This window comes from Phaenicophaeus curvirostris, chromosome 15 (assembly GCF_032191515.1).
Source record: "Phaenicophaeus curvirostris isolate KB17595 chromosome 15, BPBGC_Pcur_1.0, whole genome shotgun sequence".
In the NCBI taxonomy this organism is placed as follows: domain Eukaryota; kingdom Metazoa; phylum Chordata; class Aves; order Cuculiformes; family Cuculidae; genus Phaenicophaeus; species Phaenicophaeus curvirostris.
The window spans coordinates 8,056,575-8,077,354 of record NC_091406.1 but is presented as its reverse complement, the minus strand read 5'-3'; the positions used below and the strand labels follow the sequence as shown (position 1 = coordinate 8,077,354).

The window sequence follows — 20,780 nt, the reverse complement described above, 5'->3', positions numbered from 1 at the left end:
TCAAATGAACATGGTCATGCAAGAAAGGTCCCAGCCTGCTTTCTGCTGGTTTGGGTGTGCTGTGCAGCGGCTGGATGAGCTGGGGGTCGTGCCTTTGCCCTGTCCCCAAGTGCCGTGGGGTGCTAAGAATGCTGGTGTTTGCCCCATCCCTGCCTCTGCTGTTGAACAGCATCAGCTCATGTGCTTTATGTGACCTCCCTGGCATGGTGTCTCAGTACAGCAAAACAGAGCTGAGCTGTACTATAATGTCTGCTCTGCACAGCGGGGCCTTTCCAGGCAGCCGCGCAGTCAGCATGGGGAGGAGGGTTTTGTTTCAAACAATGATATCATTGACAGGCTGGAGTGGGATCAAGATCACTCCACGTCGGCCATCAGCAGAAACAGTCTCAAGCCATCTGTACATTATGGCACTGAGCCACTCTTCCTTTGTTTGGCTTCCTTTCCTGTATTTAACACGGCTCCCAAGGCTTTCTGGGGATCAAATCCTGCCAAGAGCTGGCTATTCCACCCTGAGCTGAACTCTGGGCTAGATCTTGAGGGAATGGCTGATCTTGCCAAAAGCTGGTCACTGCTGGAAAGGTTTGAGGGCTTCTCTAGAACATCTTGAGTGTTCTTGTGTGGCTTACCTTGGCCTCAACCAGCCCCACATAGCTGCAGCTGTGATCGAGGTTTAGCAAAGGAGAATGCTTCCATCCAAAATCAGCTTTTTCTCTGACTTCATCAATTCTTCATGCTGATAACTCCTCTGATGAGGGACTCCATGCTGCCTTTTAGGAAGATGATGTGTGCTAGCAATCTGCCAGCTGTCTGACTGGGTCTCAGAAGCCTTTAAATGATGTTGTTTTGCATCCAAACTTGTGCGGCTTCATCTCAAACTGCTGGAGAGGTAGTCACAGAGACATAAAATTTAACAAAGAATGAAGATTGAAATAGTGTTGATTTTCCAGGCTGTCCTTCTCCAAAAAGGAGGTGAGCTCCCCTGGAAGCAGTGAATAAGGTCTGTCAGCATTTTGCAGGGCTGAGCTCCCCTGGAGTCAGCCATTCAGCCTCGCAGTGATGCTGTCTTGAAATGATGGCAGGTAAAGGCTACTGCTAAGGGTCTAGGGTACGTGTCTAACTAATATCACCTCTTTATCCAACAACTGGTACACATACAGAAGAGGGATAAGACTAGCTGATAGCTTTGGTGCACTCTGAGATGGAAGTAAAGCTTTTGTTCTTTTTATTTACCATTTCGTGGAAAGCTTGATGCTAGCTGAGGAAGTAAACTGGGCTGGGAATGAGTTTTTCACAGGCTCTGAAGTGAGATAGCACCCCAAGGGTGTTGCAAGATGTCCTGTTGTTTTTCCTCTTTCCTCACTGTCCTCCCCACCGCACACCACACAATGCACTGTGTTAGCCCTTCTCAGCAGTGCTGCAAAAGCCCCAAGGCTCCCCAAGGCTCTCTGGCATTAAAAAGGGGACTGTTTCAGCTCCGGAGGATTAGAAGCTTGACTATTCAGAGGGAGACTACAATGTAGGGTAGGATTCAACTGGTGGAGAGAGGCTTGAAAGTTCTAACATGGCACCATTCAGCTTGATGATACATGCTTTTGCCTTAGCACCTACATACATATCCCTAAAAATTTGATCTCTCAGCTCCTTAATCCACACCAGAAGGGGCTGGAGCCTGATTTTGCAGGTGGGAAGAGATGTGCATGCACTATGTGTTGCATGTCATCATTCTGTGCCTTGAAACATGGTATGCCAGTCTCTGGTGCTCAGCTTGTGTCCTGGCTTGGCACCGGGGCTGAGTAGTAGTTGAAGTACTGAGGCGTTTTATGATAGATGCTTGAGTAGAGATAAAATAGCTATTCATAGTGAATGCTTTCCAAGAATAAAAGAGCAGGAAGAAAAGCGTGTTTGTTTGGGAATGAATCAAGTAGACTGTGCAAGCCTCAGCTACTGGAAATCTATGAGCCGGTGTCTAATTCTGGATTTAGCAGTACTGGGCAGATGCACACTGGTTTAGTGTCTGCTGTTGAGATGGCAGTTTCTGACACAGACCAGATACCTGCCAGAGCACATTGCTCAATGCAGTTTCCTGCAAGTTAATGCAATCTGTTGATTAAACATTTGTTTCTTGCAGCCACATGCTGAGCAAGCTACTGCTGTCAGGGAGATGAAGGGAATTATGTTCTGTGGGATGGTGCTTCTGTGCTTATCTTCAGTTTACAGACTTGAGATAGCTGAATGCAACAATCTTGCCTTCTGATCACTGATGGGATCTAGTGATGAGAATTAACACATCAGAAAGAAACAAAATGCGCTTTCCTGGGCTTCACTGAACGTTGAAAGTGGAGATAAAAGCTGTTGTATTCCCAACAGTAAAAGCTGTCGCATAGAAGTTATCAGTGGTACATAGTTTTGTCTGACACTAAGCCATCAGTACTTGTTTGGTGTCTGAGCCTTTGGATGCCAGATGGGGAAGCACTTTCAAATTCTATCATGAAAGGTTGTGTTTCCTGGTGCTCTGGCCCAATTTAATAGATATCACAAGCACCCAATCCCTTACACAAACAGAGGCTTTCAAGGTAGATTAGACCTGACAGCCACATACCAAAAACCAAGACAGAAGGAGAAAATCTTTGGTTTTGCTTGTGATACAACTGCACGGTTGTTGCAGAAGTGTGTTTCATAGATGGGCCATGTTCTCTGATCCTCCTCCAAATTTTTGGAAGTAAAGCAATTGTTTTAAAAAACTGTTTAAACCTATATTTTACTGCTGCTGAGATGGACACAGGATATGACCTTCTTGGTTTGACCCAGATTTTGACTTGCTGTACTTTTTTACATCACGGTTTAGCAAATGCAGATGTTCAAAAAGAAGGGGAAGGCTGTTTCCTCTGGAATCGTATCAAAATGCTTACTATTTATGTACAGGAATGCTTTTTATAGACTTTAGGTCTGATCCTGAGCTGAAGACGGGGAGAATATTATCTATATGAGGATGACACAAATAAATTTAAATTGGGGAATCAGCATTTTCCTAGGACAAAGATGTGAATCACCTTCTGGGTAGAAGTTGAAATGCAGATGCGGGTTGGTTTATAATTGCAATCAGACTGGGGCACTGCGGGGAGTCTGGATTTGAGCTGAAAACTCACTCCAGTGCCCAGATGTGTCCTGAACTGGCCTGTGCTTGCTGTGCATGCTACACTGAGCTTGGTGTATTGAATCTAATCCCAGTGTAACTTGGGCATGATTTTGCAGTGCTAGAGGAAACTCATCTCAGAGACTTGTACCCGTTAAGGGAGGATGATGATGCTGAATTTACAGGGTTTTTCTAAGTCCTCACATAAAAACTGAATTGTTAGCTGTTCATTGCAGCTGTTGGAAGTGAGTCTTGGCACCTGATCAAATGCAGGGACAGATTCTTTTTTATTATTTTAATTTAATAAATGGCTAGAAAGTGCACTTAGGAAGATGGCTCACTCTGTTCTTTCGGAAGTGCGCACACTCCGTGACGAGTACTCAGCTCCTGGCAGGGCAGCAGATAGATAGATGTGGCAAGGACAACTATAATTCCATCTTCTGACTCTCAGCCATCATAGCATGCTCTGCACAGGGAAGCACAGCCTGGGGCTCCTGTGCCACCAGAAAGCCATTAGATGCTGCTGCCTCCCTGGGGACAACGTGTTAGCAAGCACCTTGCAGGTGGAAGGTGCTGATCCAGAGTGGAGTGCTGAGGTCACCTAGCTCTTGGCTGGTGTCCCCCGAATACCTGTCTCCTGACTGCCCTCTCTGTGCATTGCAATTAATTTTGCACTGCAGGTAGCAAACAGCAACTGCCCCACATCCACAACAGTGATTCACAGCAACAGGAATATTTACAGTGACTTCAGAAGGAGCTGCATCTAGCCAATTTTCTAACATGCTTAGGAAACGGAAATCCAGGTCTATAAAAAGGACTAATTGTCTTTTTTTTTTTCCTTTTTTTTTTTTCTTTCCCTTTGTCCATGTCCCCAGAAACCTCTTTGCACCAGGATACACTGAAACTCATTACAGCCAAACTGGACAGCCCCAGACCACCTCTCTGACCCACACGGTGAGTGGAGAGGACACTGTCCCTCCTGCAGTGTGCAGAGGAGACCACACAAGGGGCTTGGAGAAGTGGGTGACCTTCTCTCTCCAGAGACTTTCTTTGAAGCCATGTGTCTGCTTTAAGCTGAAGGGGAGGGCAGTCTGACTTTTTGACCAGGGAGGTTCCAGCAAGAAAGCATCTCTATCCCCTAGCAATGGTAAAAACATCTTACTGTTTTGTCTGAGCTGTGATATGAGAGCCCAGGTCAGCCCCCAGTATTGTTTGCCTCTCTCTGGGTGCTGGGGGACAGTTTATTCCTCCTGCTGCTCATCCTCCTGCTTTTAGTTTTGCCACTGGCACTCCGTGCTGGGGACGTTCCCAGCCTTTGGGAAAACCCATATAAGCTGGCTCCTGTTCAGTGAAAATCCCATGAATTACTGATCTCACTCAGGCCTTGGCTGACTCTCTGCTGCAGTAGCACAAAGATGTGCCTTGGTTGCAATGCAAAAATCATACCCCCATGAGATCATCTTTACTGATAGTGCTTCATGGTGAAGGGAAGCAATGAGATGAATGTGTTGGCGTTTCTGCCCCAAAGCCTCCTTGTCCCTGCTAGAGGCAGCCTTTGTCTTGTTGGGAGCCCCCGCATGGGGACTGTCCCACTGTCTGTGGCATCACCCTCTTTGGGGCTGAAGGCACATCCTCTGGGGCCTGACCCGGGGCCAGCTGCCATCGATAAGCAGCTCCTGTTGCAGGCAGAAAGCTTTGAGTCTGCCTTAATGCTGCAGCCATCTGAGTTACTTCCTTGGGGATTCAAAGCTCTTAATTTTTGCTGGCAACAACGAACCACTTGATGCACTTGCACATGGCAGCTGAAAGGTCAGATTTCGATACAGGCTCAGAGATCTCGTTGTAACAGTCAACTGCCAAATGCAGTGGAAAGATAATAATTACTGGAGTATTGGCAGCACTCACATGGGAGTCGGGTGCCTAAATATAGCATGAGGAATGGCTGAGAGAGCTGGGGCTGTATAGCCTGGAGAAGAGGAGGCTGAGGGGAGACCTCATTGCTCTCTACAACTACCTGAAAGGAGGTTGTAGAGAGGAGGGTGCTGGCCTCTTCTCCCAAGTGACAGGGGACAGGACGAGAGGGAATGGCCTCAAGCTCTGCCAGGGGAGGTTTAGGCTGAACATTGGGAAAAAAAATTCACAGAAAGGGTCGTTGGACACTGGAACAGGCTTCCCAGGGAGGTAGTTGAGTCACCTTCCCTGGAGGTGTTTAAGGGACGGGTGGACGAGGTGCTGAGGGGCATGGTTTAGTGTTTAGGTTGGACCTTAGGTTGGGTTTAGAAATGGTTGGACTCGATGATCTGGTGGGTCTCTTCCAACCTGGTGATTCTATGATTCTATGTGTCCATCCTGAAGTTGCATTGCCAACCCTGCTCCCCTCTCTTTTCCAGGACCACTGCTTTTACCACGGGGTTGTGAGGGGCTGGGAGCACTCCAGCGTCACACTCAGCACGTGCAGAGGGCTGCGGTAAGTGCCCGGTGATCCCGGAGCTGCAGGAATGAAGGTGCTCAGCTCCTCAGCATGCTGCCTCACGAGCTCTGCTCCCCCGGCAGCCAGGTTGCTGTAGTTCATTCCGGGCAGGTAGACCTGTTCTCCAGTGCTACCTGGCCAAGAGTCCTGGGCGTAGAAAGGAGCCAGCTCCTAGACCCCCTTCCATGTTCTGCCAGCAACATGGACTCGTACAACGAGTAAGTTTAACTCAGGAGTTCACTGGAGCAAAAGACTCTCATGTTAGCAACTCAGGGCTGTATCTGCCACAGAGACAGGACTTGCCATGTTTCAGCCCAGTACTCTGCTGTAATGCAGAATCCATCTCCTTCTCCCAGTCTTTCACAAGTGCCAAGTTTTTATGTGCATTTAAAGACCAAGTCTTCAAGTCTGAACTTTCTCCTGGGTTGTCAGCCCCGCTTTCTGCCTTCTCCCTGGGTGGTGCCAGCGTCCTGTGTGTTGTGCATTTAAAACCTTTGTTTTGATAGTAATGGAGTCTTTGGCAGGAAAACACAGTCTGGATCCTCAGCAGGAGCAAGTGAAATGGGTTGTTGCAACTAAGAAGCTGTGTTCATTTACATTAGCTCAGAGTTTGTTTCCAAAATACTGCATGGGCTTTATTGGTATTAGTGGTCATCTGCTCTTGAGCACTGCTTGGAAGCTGTGCTGACGGGACCAGCTCCAGCCAGGAAGCAGCCCATGCCAAAGGAAACCTGGGATATCTTAAGTGAATGTAGCACAGGCCAAAGAGCCCAGTGAGATAAACAGGACAGTGCAGCCACCTGTGGTTTGCAATAAATAATCCAAAAGCAAAAGTAGTCACAGGTGTGCCTTGCTTCTGTCAGCCTGTGTTTTCCCAGGCTGTGCCTTCCTAGCTGCAGAGGGGACAGAGGTATCTTCTTGCTGTGCATGTGTGGTAACGTTCTTGCACGCCTGAGCTGCTGATGGTGTGCTGGCAGCTCCTTGACACCATTTTCTAATTGCTAGGAAGGCACAGGAGCTGAGTACGGGTGGCTGTTTCTGCTCTGAGCCTTCACAGGGAGGTGTGCTGCCCATCGAACCACACGTATTCTAGTGAGCCTCAAACACAGGAGATTTCCAGCTCTCCTGGCTGGAAGATGCTCATTGAGAAAACCAGAACCCTACAGCTGTGTGCAAGTCCCAGAGAGAACTGTGGGGTTTTTTTCTGTTGACAAGCAAAATCTTCACATTCTTGAGGTTGGTTCTGTTAAAGACAAATTTCTTCAACTGATTGAAGAGCTTCCACTGCCCTTGAAGAAAAAGCTGTACTTTAAAAAAAAAAAATCACCACCTTCCAGGTTAGCATTGTTGTGGCACATGCTCCAATAGCTGCTTAATTCAATGTCTGAGGCCTATTGAACAGATTTTAATGTACACAAGTTCAGGGATTCCCCCCTCTGAACTCAAAATATTCCTATTGTTAATGAACTGAGTGGCCTGGTACAGATAAGTGCCTTGCCAGGGTCAGTCAGATGAGGATTCAACAGCAGATGAAGGATTTGTCTCCAGTTGCTGTGATCATAATTAACTTCCCTCTTAATGCTTCCTGTTTCAACAGAGGACTTATTGTATTGAATGGCAATTCCAGCTATATCTTAGAGCCAGTTCCTGACAGCCCAGACCAGCACTTGATCTACAGATTGAATGACCTGAGGCTGCAGAGAGGAGCCTGTGGCTACCAGGGCACCGGGGATGCAGATGAAGACTGGCTGAGGGACTTCACAACTGGGATGAAATCACCTCACCAGAGGGTGAGCAGGACTCAAAATGGATTTATGCATAATGCTCCAAATTTCCCACTTATTCCAGCCCCAAGGAGTCTGCTATTCTCCAGAATAGCTCAGAAAGTGAAATGAAGAATATTAAAGAGGATTTGTAGCAAGTTGATTGCCAAATGCTAGTACCAGCAGGGAAATAAATGAGCGTTGGGGACCATTATGTAACATGAGGAATCTGGACTGTAGCTATTTCTGCACAGATTTTTTTCATCCAATACATGAATAAAAGTGTGGTCTGAGGACAGGCACATGGGTGCTTGCTGCAGCTGAGCTGACTTGTGATACTTGGCTGCTATAAGTCAGTCACATCTGCAGGTCCCTGTCCATGTTCAGGCCAGTCAAAAACAAACTGTGGAAAATGACCTTCACATATGTTTTGACAGAGTTCCTTGGGGGACACTGGGGAAATAAGCTGTGTTGCTGCTTCTACAGGTGAAACGGGAGACTCTGAAGGCTACGAAGTATGTGGAGCTTCTCCTTGTGGCTGATTATGCAGAGGTAAGGAAAAGGTTCATGTTAATACCAACTGAGCACCGGGTCTAGAGTGAGCATCCCACCTGTCGCATCTCCTGGGGCAAGTAGGACAGTTGGAGCTCAACTCTTGCCATCCCAACAGTCCTACCCCTACCAGCAGACAGGGAGAGCTGTGTCATGGTCAGCTTTGTCATAGAAGCCATGTCTCCTCTGCTGCCACCATTAGTCAGGAGAGAGATCCAGGGTGCAAGTTGGTTGAAGGACTAGGGTTAGGGGTCAGTTCTTGCCTTCCAGGGTACCAGTGGTTGGCCCTGATTATTGATGAGAGAGGACTACCTCTCATCAAGTAGGGTGACTTGGGGGCTTCAAGAAACGATGTGCTTGTAACTCTACAGTACATTTAATCTCTAGAGAAGATAACTGGGATTATCCAGTGCACTGAGCTAGTAGCAGATCTATAAACCGTAATTTTCAAGGCACTAGGTTGTAGAATTGGCCTGGAAGAAACCTAATGAAGTCAGCAATTCTTCACTTGTCCCCAGCCTGGGCAGCATGCCAGGTGTACTTACTGACAGTGAAAACCACATAGGGTTTTGCTGACCATCTAATCTCTAGCACAGACGCGAGTAAGACTAGTCCTATTTATTATTTACAACTTGAAACTCCCACGTACTGCTTCAGGCTATAATTTGTTCTGAACAAAACTAAAGAGGCAGAACTTATTTCAGCCTTCTCTATTAGGCAGCAGGATACCAGGGAAACTATGAGAAAACACATTATACCCAGGAACTGCCATATGTTGTTCATCATTTTGTTATACAGGGTGGGCTAGACGCTCCTACAGCGCCCTTACTGCATTTACTGTCTCCTTTGCTAGAACAAGAGTCCCAGATTTTGTTAAACAACGTTTTGCAACTTTAATTCCTTGAATCAAACAGTTCACTAAAATTAACTTGTTAATTGCCGGGTGATTTAAATAAGCAAATTCTTTGGATGAGTGAGATGTGCAGCGAAAGAAGGCTTTTGGGCTTCACTTCATCATTACCTTCTTATTCCCAGAGTAATGTGACTTGTTTTAATATATTTCAGCTGTTCCTTGTTGCCTTTGTGCTGTCTGATGTGTTCATTTTGTTCAGTTTCAGAGGCATCACTTCAACATTGAAGCAACAAAGCTTAAACTATTGGAGGCTGCTAATTACGTAGATAAGGTGAGATCAGGTGTATGTGAGCAGGGGAGAGCAAAGTCCAAATAATGAATTATGAGAATTAATTGTGACAGAGGGAGACTGCCTTCTTGGGAGAGAGGATAATGTTTCAGCAGTTCTCCCCAGTGACTTGGGGAGTGTAGAGCATCTGACAAATGGTTCTGTTGTTGGACATCAGGGATGGGGTGAGGGGATCTCCATTCTTAACAGAGCCTGCATGAGCATCTCTGGGTTTTAATACACCTCTGTGTTAACTGTGTTACCTAAATAACTGTGTTACTAAATATTGCTTTTTGACAAGGGACTAAGATATTCCATTCAAATTGTAGAAATCTTGGCAAGTAGAGCTGGAGGGAACCTTCAGAGATCATCCTTACACATAGGAGTCAGTGCTGCTGAAGTAAACGTCACAGCTTCTCAGATCTACTCCCTTCTCCCCTTAAACTCCTTCCATCACTCCTTTCACCCCATCTGCCCATGAAGCCTTACCCTGTTTGTACTTGATGTGAGCAGCAGATTATTTCCTCTCTCTTTTCAGGAATTTTGATGTATCTAAAGATAAACATGATCTCAGTCTCCAGTCTTTGTTTTTCTAGACTATGTCTCTGTCATTCATTTAAAATGAAACTTCAGCATCTCTGTTTCAATTTAGTTGAGGTTTGTGAGTGGTGCACATTTCCCTCTGCTGTGTTGTGGCTCTAAGTTGCAATACATTTCCAGAGAGAACATCTTCTCTGGGCATGTGTATCTGTAGTAGCATTTAACGGGGTTTATATACAAGGTGAAAACCACAGTAAAATAAACGAGTGGTGCTCATTTTGTCTACTCTTTCCCTTTCTGTATCTTAGTTTTACAGATCCTTGAATATCCGTATTGCCTTGGTGGGGTTGGAGATCTGGAGTAACTGGAATAAATGTGATGTAACTGAGAATCCCTATTCCACTCTGAAGTCCTTTCTGGCCTGGAGTAGCAAGGAGCGGGTGCACAGGAAACATGATAATGCCCAACTAATCACGTAGGTCTCTTTCTCCTGAAATCATGGAATCATACAAATAACCCATTTCTGACAAGCAGCTTGAGTGGGTGGGAAATCAGTGTGTAAGATTCTGTTCTAAGATTCAAAGTGGCAGATTTACGCAGTGGCCACTCAGCCAGCACTAAGCTCTGGCACCCAGAGCACAATCACACTAGGAAAAGTGGAGGTTCCATGCTATGCAGCAGTCTTAATACACATGCATCAAAGTGTATCGGCTTTAGGGGGTGCATGTGTATGACAAGCGGCTGCACATGGTCTGTCACAGCTACACATACAGTTTCAAAAAAATCTGAACCATAAGTAAGAGTAGTAAAGGGGACCTCAGCCCTTTGTAGAGGCATTTGTTCCTAACTCATCCTGCCGAGACAGAAGGGACATGGTGCTAGGAGCTAGTTAATGGTCTATGACTGATCCTACTGATCTCATTAGGGCCAGTAGCTGTGGCAGCAATGCAGCTGTCATTGGAAGGAAAAATTTGCAGCAACTCTAATACCTCCTTACTTCTCCCATGGTATTCCACCCACCAGTAAATAATGGTGAGTCAGAGGAGAAACCTGTAGGACTGAAATGCAGACATGCAATGCCTTTTCCTTGTTTTGTTTTTTTCAGGGCTTTTTCCTGCCTTTAACATTACTGTGTTTCACCTAGTCATGTCCTGAGCACAACTTCCAAGGCTCCCATTTCAGACATGCTGGCAGGGACAGTGCAGAATTCCAGCTCCCACGCAGGAGCCAAGAATGACTGCACCTCAAAGGTGTAACTAGCACTCTGTCAAGTCCCTGAATCCCAAGCTGGCAAATAACAGGCTTAAGGTAAATTGAGTATTCAAAACAGTACCTAACTAAGAATCCAGAAACAGTCTTTTCTGTCTTTGTTGCAAAGCTCAGAGGGAGCAATTTTGCCACTAGACTGCTATATATAAAAAAGATTGGTCGATTGGCCAATAAAACAAAGTAGTAGTCCAAGAAAAATCAGGCTTAAGTCTTTGTAGCTCTGCTAGAATGTCCTGTAGTTGAAGATATGACTAAAGAAAATGTATTCACCTGACACTGTGTATGTGTATATAGCTGTGGACTGCAGGATGCATTTCTTTGTCTTGCCTTCTCAAGTGCCTTGTTGCCATTTCATGGTCTTTCTGGATTGATTTTAGGGGTGTGCCCTTCCAAGGTACCACAGTAGGCTTAGCTCCCGTGATGGCCATGTGCTCTGATTTGCAGTCAGGAGGAGTAAACATGGTAAGTAATTGCTAATACTTAGCAAGATGTTTCTTGCCAGCAGTGAATGCATAGGACAGAGGCCTCCTAAAGCCCAGGAAAAAAATATTTCCTGTGAAAGCCTGTAGCTTACCTGCTTGGAGGCAGGAATACGCTCAGTAGATGTTTTCTACATGTAGTAACGAGAAGTGCTGCTTACCCCATTGACTCAGAGGTGCACAGGACAGGCACAGGTAAAATGCTGACAAGACTCTTTGATCTTGCACAGGATCACTCTGATAATGCCATTGGTGTTGCTGCTACTATTGCCCACGAGATGGGACACAATTTTGGCATGAATCATGATTCAGCTGGCTGCTGTACTACCCCTGCAGAGGACGGAGGCTGCATCATGGCTTCCGCAACTGGGTGAGTTCATCTTACAGGGTCTCACAGAGAAATGCAAAGGGCTTCGTTACAAGAGCCATGGTGGAATAAGAGCTAGAAATGCAGGTTGGAGGTGGGTCTGTTGCTACCTGTTGGAGCCAGTGTGTTTATAGACAAAATACTACTGTGCAAGCCCTGGCTCTTGTATCAGTAGCAATTTGCTAAATTCCAAATGAACATATTGCTGCCTGACATTGGCCTTAGGTAACATCGGGATCTGGCAGCATTTACAAGTGTAGCTCTAAACAGTCTGGTAAAAAGGAAAATTTTCCTATCTTCTGTCCTGAAAGACTGTCTCAGGACCCCTCTTACTCCTCGTCTCTAAGTTTGTGCTACCCAGTGTGTCCTACAAAATGATCCATCACCTAAAAGTTCAATGAATATATATATGCATCCTGCAAAACATGGATTGCTTGTTCCTGGCAAGGACAGAGGAATGAGGGGTGACCAGAACACGTGAGGCTTACGAGGATTTTATTTCTGTGTTGCACAAGAGATGCGTAGATAGGTGGTTGATAAAGTTTCTAAAGCATCTTGTCCAAAGGACAATGGCATCATAATGTGATAAAGGGAGGAAAAAGGTTTGCTTCAGGGAAGAACTGATTATATTAAAACGCACAGTGATAGGACTGTCAGAAGACATGAAAACAGATGGAATCCATATTATCTTAATAATGCTGCTTGGTATCAGTAAGCCACAGAAAGCCTGTGTTTAAAGGGAAAAAGTAGCTGGATTTAAGAGAAAGGGGAAGCATGAGTGACTCTGGTAACCCACAGGGATTCAGAGCTAACTTTGGATGAGGAACCACAACAGCTTCCATATTTCAGTCATGTAAAAGCATCAGCCAAACCCATTCATGTAAAACCACGTTCCCTGTTTCCTCAAGCTTTCCTCCTTGAGGTTTAGTAGGTTTTAACAAAATTGTCTTCATTGGATACCTTCTTTTGTGTGAATGATTTCTTCCAAATAAGGAAAAACATTTAGGTGAGAAGTGAAAAAAATACTGACATGTAGGATGAATATCCAATACACAACATGTATGCACATGTACAAGGTCAGACATAGAGTGCAAAGGTTCAAGCACTATAGCAACAGAAATTAATAATGCATGCAGCAGAAAATATTCACATCATTTGCAATGAGCCAGTAGGTAGGGAAAAAGAAACATTACTTTTAGAGTTTGACTTCACCAGCCGTTATTCAGTTATTTACAGGCTAAATGATTCTCAGGCTGGATTCTCAGGCTTGCTCAAGCAGAGTTAGGAATAAGTCACAGCTTCATTACTGAGCAGGTAAGGATGGCCATACTTGTCAGCTATCAAAGTTGAATCTAACGCAACATATTTTGTTTTGACGAAGTTTATTTTTTAAGACCGTTATATTACTAGACAGTTTGCAGTGCAATCTCACTTTATTGTCAAATGTAATTGAATATTTTAAACAGGCGCCCAAAATCATGATCTGCTTTAGCACAGTTTCATAGATTTCACAGAGTGCATCCCTTTGGCACTTGCCAGGATTTGCATGTGCTCATTTTTGGTTCTCTAAACCACTGTCCAGGTTTGTCATGATGTTCTTCTACACTGTCCATATTCAGGCATCCATTCCCCAAGGTGTTCAACCAGTGCAATAGAAAAGAACTGGAGAAGTATCTGCAGTCTGGTGGAGGGATGTGTCTCTCCAACATGCCCGATACCAAAAAAATGTATGGTGGGAAGAAATGTGGAAATGGCTACTTGGAAGAGGGGGAGGAGTGTGACTGTGGAGAGGTGGAGGTAATAATTGTTCAGATCCAACCATTTGGGGTTTAGTGGGACACAATTATTTTGTTATGTATTTTGCAAATACAAATATGTGATGTATAAAAAGCTTTTTTTTCATTGTGCGGGAGTTATGCATATCTTCCTCGTACATAAGCGTATACACAATGTAAATCAAGATTGTAAAGTATCACATCTAGCTAAATTTACCCTGCAAAGTACAATGCATCCCAGAACTCAGGGATGGTGCAGTCCATGGTCGAACAGAGGTGTGAAAACCTCCTTTAAAAAAGAAAAGAATAAGTGGTCTTAGATATTGCAGTTCCATATGTAAGTTCATTTTACCTACAGCTGCATTCTTGATAAGATTGGAGCTTCTCTTAGTGTTGCATTTCACTTCTTCAAATTCATACCTTGACTAATAAGTATAAGGAAGCTGGAAGAAGCAGCCCAGACTCATCAGATGTAATGAGCACAGCCTATAGTATACAGTCAGTCCAACACAGGATACAATTATGCAGTGCTGTAATCCAGCACTTGCTAGGTATCATGAACGTACTGGAAGTCTATTAATTTGTTTGCATGTATGAGAACAGAGTAGCATCAGCCTCACACTGATGCTCTGGCATGTTCTTTCCCTGAACATGTGCCTTGTAAACTGTGCTGCATCTCACTGTTTTCCAGGAATGCAATAACCCCTGCTGCGATGCCAGCACATGCTCCCTGAAGCCCGGTGCAGAATGTGCCCATGGCAGCTGCTGTCATCAGTGCAAGGTGGGATATTTGGGTTTTCCTAAGCAAAGAGAAGGAATAGTGAGACTTGGAAGAACCTCCTAGATGTAACTGTATGCCCTTCTGTTCTCCGTGTCCATGGTGGGTAGGACAAGAATGAACTGAATAAACTCATAAGCAAGGGAGACATAAGTTACTTGTCAGGAAAATGTCTCCAGCAGAAATTACAGGCAAACATTGAAACAAACTTCCCAAACAGAGGAATTTGAGAATAGATTATATAAACATCTGTTTAGAAATGGTTCAGGTGAGTCAGAGGGAGATGGATCAGTGTCCTCTTGAGATCTAGCAGCCTTATTTTCTGTGCGTGATCTCATTGCTACCTAGGGAAACGGCCCATTCATCAGTAAGATTCTACACAGCTCACATAGTTAATGAAGTTACAGTGTCATTTGGATCATTGCTGACCTCAAAAACCTAAGACAAGGTGGCTGAAGAGAAACATGCAAGATTGTCTCTTATCTACAGGGAGACATTGTGCAGACATGGAACCACAAAGAAGCAATAATTCAGATTTTTCCCCTTTGTATCTTTTTAGCTGATGTCTCCAGGAACTCCCTGCAGGGAAAGGTCAGGACTCTGTGACCTTCCAGAATACTGCACAGGCGAGTCACCATTTTGCCCCCCCAACTCTTACCAAATTGATGGGGCTTCCTGCGATGGAGGAAAGGCTTATTGCTACAGTGGCATGTGTCTGACGTATCAAGACCAGTGCTTGCAGCTGTGGGGACCTGGTAAGGACACTACTTGCAGTGAAATGTGCTGTCCTTTGAACAGGCAACATTATTTTGCATCCTATTACACAGCTATTATTTACGCTGTGTAAGGCAATATTATCTTCCATATATGTTATTAATGACAAAGTCTGAGGAGCCTTTTCTCCTGCCTTGCTCACTTGGAGGAGGCAGCAAAAATTTCCCATGCTCAAACCATCTCAGAAAAAGAGCAACTGAGTGGTTGGCATGGGGTAAGATGAGTAACCAGGCTCCACAGGAATTGGCCACATGAGTCTCTTCCATGCAGGAGCGAGGCCAGCACCCGACGCCTGCTTTGAGAAGGTTAATGCCGCAGGAGACGTCTATGGGAACTGTGGGAAGGACATCTACGGAAACTACAAGAAGTGTGAGATGAGGTAGAAAGCAGAGTGGCAACCAAGAGTGGCTCATTGGAGAAGATGTTTTTATGTATTACAGAATTATGGGCCAATAGATAAAACTGATCCATGCTTTAGTTTCACTGCCTGCCTCCTGGGAAACCAGCTGCAGCCTTGTCAGACTTAGAGCCCTTAAAACTGAAGCTTTAAGTTTACCATTTCCCCTGCCTTTTGTATTTTAAAACATCCAGTTGATATTCTTTTCAAAGCAACAGTCTGATGCCTGCAAACCATTCAGCAAACCAGAAATACTCACTTGAGCCTTTCCTTTAAAATCAGAGATGCTAAATGTGGGAAGATCCAGTGCCAGAGCTCTGCTTCCAAACCGCTGCAGTCCAATGCAGTGGCCATAGACACAACGATCCGCACACCGTGGACACAGCTGAGGTGCCGAGGAACCCACGTGTACAGATCTGACAGTGAAGAAAAGGAGATGCTGGATCCTGGATTGGTGCTGACTGGAACAAAATGTGGGAGTCATCATGTAGGTACAGTCCTGCCTGTAATGACATTCATTTCCCACGTCTAATGCCTTTCTAGGGGATTTTTATGTTAGCTAGAAAAATAATTCTGAGAAGCAATGAAAGAATATACACCAAGAAGTCCAGAGCCAGTGCTAGATTTGGTATTCACTAGTTAGTTGAGGTTGTCTTGCTTAGAGATGAGATACACAATTAGAATTCAAGATGCCTGAGAGCTCCCTCACAGACTTCATGTCCAAGCTATTGACTTCTGAGCTCACTGATGTGTGTTAGCTGGGATTTTGAGTGGTGATTAAATGTTTGCTTGGGAACCAGGTTAAGTCCACGGCCTGTTGTTCTGCCCATGGTATTACTTCTATTGCCAATGAATCTGGGTTCCCACAAGTCACAAAATAACACAAGGCAGTAATATGGTATGTAACCCAAAGAGCTAATGATGAGGTTTTGGATCCTTTCTCTGCAGGTTTGCTTTGAGGGACACTGCCAGAACACATCCATCATCTTTGATTCTGAAAACTGTAACAAGAAGTGCCATGGGCATGGAGTAGGTGTTTTCCTTTTCATCTCCATTTCAGACTGAAATAGGATGGGCTGCCGTTCATCTGTGGATGGTTTTTCAGCTCAATTTGATACCATCCTTAGGTTTGCTCTGGAATTCTGCTTCTCGATTGTTAATTTGCACTTTCCTTTCATATTTGATGCATTTTACGGCCCGTGATTGTCCCTTTGACATAGGATTTTTAGCAGGTCTTCAGGAGGGATACGAATTGCAATAAATGATAAACAAGAAGGGGTAATCTTACAGAAAAATCTTCTGTAAGATTTAATTTTACATTGTTTAGATTAAGTTTATATTGAATAAGAAGAAAAAATCAGACTTACTGAGGGAAAAACGTAGTAAAAAGTCATCTTTAGAGCAGTTTATACCAAACTGTGCTCTGCTGTGCCCTCAGAGGATGAAAAGAAAAGGCTGGTGAGAATTGTTTATACCTTTTGCTATACCTTTGTTTTTCTGTCACAAGACATCAGCATCTTTCCATCCATATAGTCCAGTTAGGCAACGGAAAAACATGATAAATACTGCAACTTGCAGCAGTGTGTGCCTCCCTGAGCATCTTGGGAGGCCCCATGATGTACCTGACAAGGAGGGGGACTCACACTGCTCTTTCATTCTCAGTCTGCCTTATTTCTTAATATCCATGAAGCTGTAGGATGTGATTATTAGCTCTTCCATAGAATTAAATTAAATGCTACAATTACTACAGGATATCCCTAATCCGGGGGATCAACTCCCCCTCCAGGGGCTGTCTGGATGATAAAACAGCTAGCAATGGGCCAAACAATAAATCATAAATCTGAAAAATAAGAAATTGCCACTGGATGGAAGGGAAGACTTGTGTCCCTCAGTTTAGAGATGAGACCAAGGGAAAGATGTTTCTAAATGCAGTTTTTCTCCTGAAACCAGGTTACTGGTTCTTCAGCTGAAGAACCCTTGCCTTTTGGAGAAAGGGAGAGTTTGACTTAATAAAAGGCTCTTTCATTTCCTGAAAAGAAAATGTTTTCAGGCAATTAACTTGCTATTTAGGTCAAGAAGATTTTCTTTTGTAGTGTTCTATCCAGAAAGAGCTTAATATTTTTAGCTTGCAGATTCTTTTTGAGTTGGCACTAAAATCTCTGAGTCTTCCCACTCCAGGTCTGCAACAACAACAAGAACTGTCACTGCAACCAGGGGTGGGCCCCCCCATTTTGCAACAAGCAGGGGAGGGGAGGAAGCTTGGACAGTGGTCCTCCCGTGCCTGAAGGTGAGTGGGATCAACTCTACTAACAGTGTCACTACAGAAAGACTTGAGTTAGATTGGGAGCAGAGAGTTTTCCATCTATTCACTATTTCACTCTATTTTCTTGCCCTCAGGACCTTCAGTGGTTGTGATAACTCTTGCAATCCTGGCTCCCATTCTTCTTCTCATTGGAATCATATTTTTATTGTATTATCTGAAATGCTGGAATAAATTTGCCATCTGTTCTCTAAAGAAGACTCCACAGTTTAGGTAAATTGTCAGTGCTGTGCCTTGTCTGCTTGCATTCAGTGTCAAGATAGAAGAAATTGCAAAGGCTATGAGGAATGTAACTGTGTGAATTTGTTTCTATAGTGTGTATCTGCTTCTCCTTTTTTTGACCTCAGTTAAAATATAATGGAATTTATAGCAAAGAAAAAGGAGGAAACGCATAAAGGAAATAACACTCTTCTTTCTCTCATTGTCAGTGACACTTCTGGAAATGGGCATGCAAACCCTGCCTTCAAGTTGAAAACCCCCCAACAGCAGAGGAAGGTAGGGGCAAGGTCATCTTCCACCTCCCTGGGGAGAGATGCAGCTGCCCTAAGATGTGGGATGTGCTTCCCTTCCACACTGCAAGCCAGGGGGTGGATTTATCAAAGGATGAGAAAAATAGACATTACTCTTGGGTGAAAGTCAGTGGGAGCTGAAGGTAGCATCTATTTCTAGCCATTGTCTTATTGCTAGGCACTGGGATTTGACCTGAGCCTGCTTGTGCCTCTTGACAGATCGTCTTCTGTCACATCTCCCTCAAAACTGTATAAATTACAAACACTGAATGTATTTGCAAATTCTAGTTTATAACACTAAAGCCTGAGTTTCTCTGTACTCCTCATTCCTGTTTCTGTCTCATGATCCCAAATTGTCCCAGTTTGTCTGATCAACACGTACTAGACATATATTACACACAGATGTTGCACACGCTATTTTCTACTGTCTGACTCAAAGACCTCACATAGATCCTCAAAAGTGCAGCAGAGAGTAAAAAGGTGGTTTAAAGTGGAAATACCTAACTTCTGGGATTTGTGTGTCTTCTGCACAGGTGATCGGCTTCCCTGAAATCCCATCAAACCCCCCACCCCAGCAAGCTCCAGGCCTTCGAATAAATATGCAGCAGCCACCTGCCTTCTCCAGTGGCTACAGCTGCAGTGTGGGACAACCTGCTAGACCAGCACAGCCCACACCTGCCAAGGATGTTGCCCGGCGGACACCACCGAGCAGGCCAGCACCTCCTGCTCCCAAACCCCCCATGTCTCAGGTATGGAGTTCGCTTTCACCCTCTCAATGCAATTCGATGAGTACGTTTGGTCTCATTGAGGCTGGTGAAGCCTTTCTAACCCTGGTTAAGGAGTGGGAATTACTGTGCTCAGCAGTGTGTGCTCCATCTCACCACAGGAGAATTACCAGTGGTCGTCCTTATTTTGTAGTGTAGTTGACAATGGCCATGCTGGACACTAGCACGTACAGTTAGTTATTCTTCATACAGGTCCCTTGAAGACTCTGACTTGGACCTGGGAGTCAGGTAGCTTTGGTCACAAAGCAACATTCACTTTACCAAACTCATCTAAACTATTTTTTAGCTAAAAATAGGTGGTTTTCCAGGAATGAAAGGATTGTACAGATTTTTTCCCTACCTCCTGGCAACAAGCCCTTGTGAGATTCCCAGTCAGTGGTAAGTCTGAGATTCAGTACTGAGTACCAGATCTCCATTCCTTGGGATGATCCCACAGGTATATTGCATTTGTCATTCCTGGACTAAAGCCTCAGGAATATTGAGCAAATTGTGATGTGGAGCAGAAGAGGGACCTTTAGGACGTTCCATAGGAAACATTAGACTTAATCCAGACTGACCCCATCTTATGTGAGCAGCCTAGCCGTGAGGTTATTCTGAGGATTTTAAAGAAAGGGTATTGATTTATTTCTCTTGCTGGCAATTTTATTTTAAGCTTAGTACAGCTCCCACATTCTTATGGAAAAGATGGCAAATCACTCAGGCTGACTTAAACCCATTTTACCAAGATATTTCCCTATGAGCTTTATTACGTTAAGGCCAACAAAGAAGCAAAGGCCTCAGTTGCAAGGGATAGCAGGAGGTGGCTCCAAGGCACTCTCTGACGGAAATAAGGGAAAACAAAACCAAATTATTTTATTGAATGGGATTTGTTTCTAGCTCCATTGTTCCTGTGAACAGCTAGCACTTCAGCAGGAAAGAAAACTAAAACAAAAGCAGGAAGATGACTGCAGTCAATAAAGGAATAGGTATCCTTCCCAGCTGGTTGTTGACAAGTTCCCCACAATCTCTGTTGTGTACCCTTCCCAATGCATCCAGTTTCTTTATTTCAGTCAGACCTACTAGATGGGCCACTTTTCCTAGCATTTTCAAAAGAAACCTAGTGTCAGTGTCCTTCCTAGACATTTGCAGTATGAGCCAGATTTGCTTTCTCGTTATTCCTATAGGAGCTATTTGGACCTGGTTGTTGATGGGATTTAGTCCCCTTGCCCTTCCTGCAGTCACATGGCAAGGTCCTCAGAGAGCAATAGATGTCTAGGCATCAGCTGATGCAGCCATTGAACATCACAGTTGTGCATAGTCTAAGGAGGCTGCACGTTTTTTGGGTGCCCTCCAAGTTGTTAGTGCATCTGTGTTTATTAAATCAACACTCGAAAGCCAGCAACATAGCACAGAGACTAAGCAACAATAGGCAGTTAGCTCATGCGCGGGTAACTTCTCCCCAGGGGCATGCTTTACACTGAAATTCATTAGACAAATGGAAAATATAATGCTCGGAGCATCCTATTAGGGACAGCTGTGCACACAAACAAAGTAATAAATGATAGTAGGTGGGTGTGGGGTTGCGTGTGTACAAGCACATATATATACACAAGTCTACAGTCATTGGATGAGCAATCTCATAGTGAGTGTATGCTTGCTTTCAACCTCAAGTGCATCAATGATGGGGCTAATTTAAAGGTTCTGGAATA

General features: G+C 44.5%; 2 protein-coding genes across 2 annotated transcripts in view; both read left to right on the top strand.

Annotated features, from left to right (window-relative positions):
• MED7 (mediator complex subunit 7) overlaps positions 1–20,780 on the top strand; it is a 158,903-nt gene that overhangs the window by 22,678 nt on the left and 115,445 nt on the right. The window lies entirely within an intron of this gene.
• ADAM19 (ADAM metallopeptidase domain 19) overlaps positions 1–20,780 on the top strand; it is a 32,839-nt gene that overhangs the window by 8,980 nt on the left and 3,079 nt on the right. The window contains exons 4-21 of the mRNA XM_069868863.1: positions 4,009–4,087; positions 5,524–5,600; positions 7,201–7,393; positions 7,853–7,918; positions 9,031–9,102; positions 9,948–10,114; positions 11,286–11,370; positions 11,618–11,757; positions 13,374–13,551; positions 14,221–14,310; positions 14,867–15,062; positions 15,352–15,460; positions 15,761–15,965; positions 16,427–16,507; positions 17,657–17,765; positions 17,876–18,011; positions 18,227–18,293; positions 18,841–19,056. Of these exons, the coding sequence (XP_069724964.1) occupies positions 4,009–4,087; positions 5,524–5,600; positions 7,201–7,393; positions 7,853–7,918; positions 9,031–9,102; positions 9,948–10,114; positions 11,286–11,370; positions 11,618–11,757; positions 13,374–13,551; positions 14,221–14,310; positions 14,867–15,062; positions 15,352–15,460; positions 15,761–15,965; positions 16,427–16,507; positions 17,657–17,765; positions 17,876–18,011; positions 18,227–18,293; positions 18,841–19,056 (2,266 nt within the window). The remainder of the gene's footprint in view (positions 1–4,008; positions 4,088–5,523; positions 5,601–7,200; positions 7,394–7,852; positions 7,919–9,030; positions 9,103–9,947; positions 10,115–11,285; positions 11,371–11,617; positions 11,758–13,373; positions 13,552–14,220; positions 14,311–14,866; positions 15,063–15,351; positions 15,461–15,760; positions 15,966–16,426; positions 16,508–17,656; positions 17,766–17,875; positions 18,012–18,226; positions 18,294–18,840; positions 19,057–20,780) is intronic.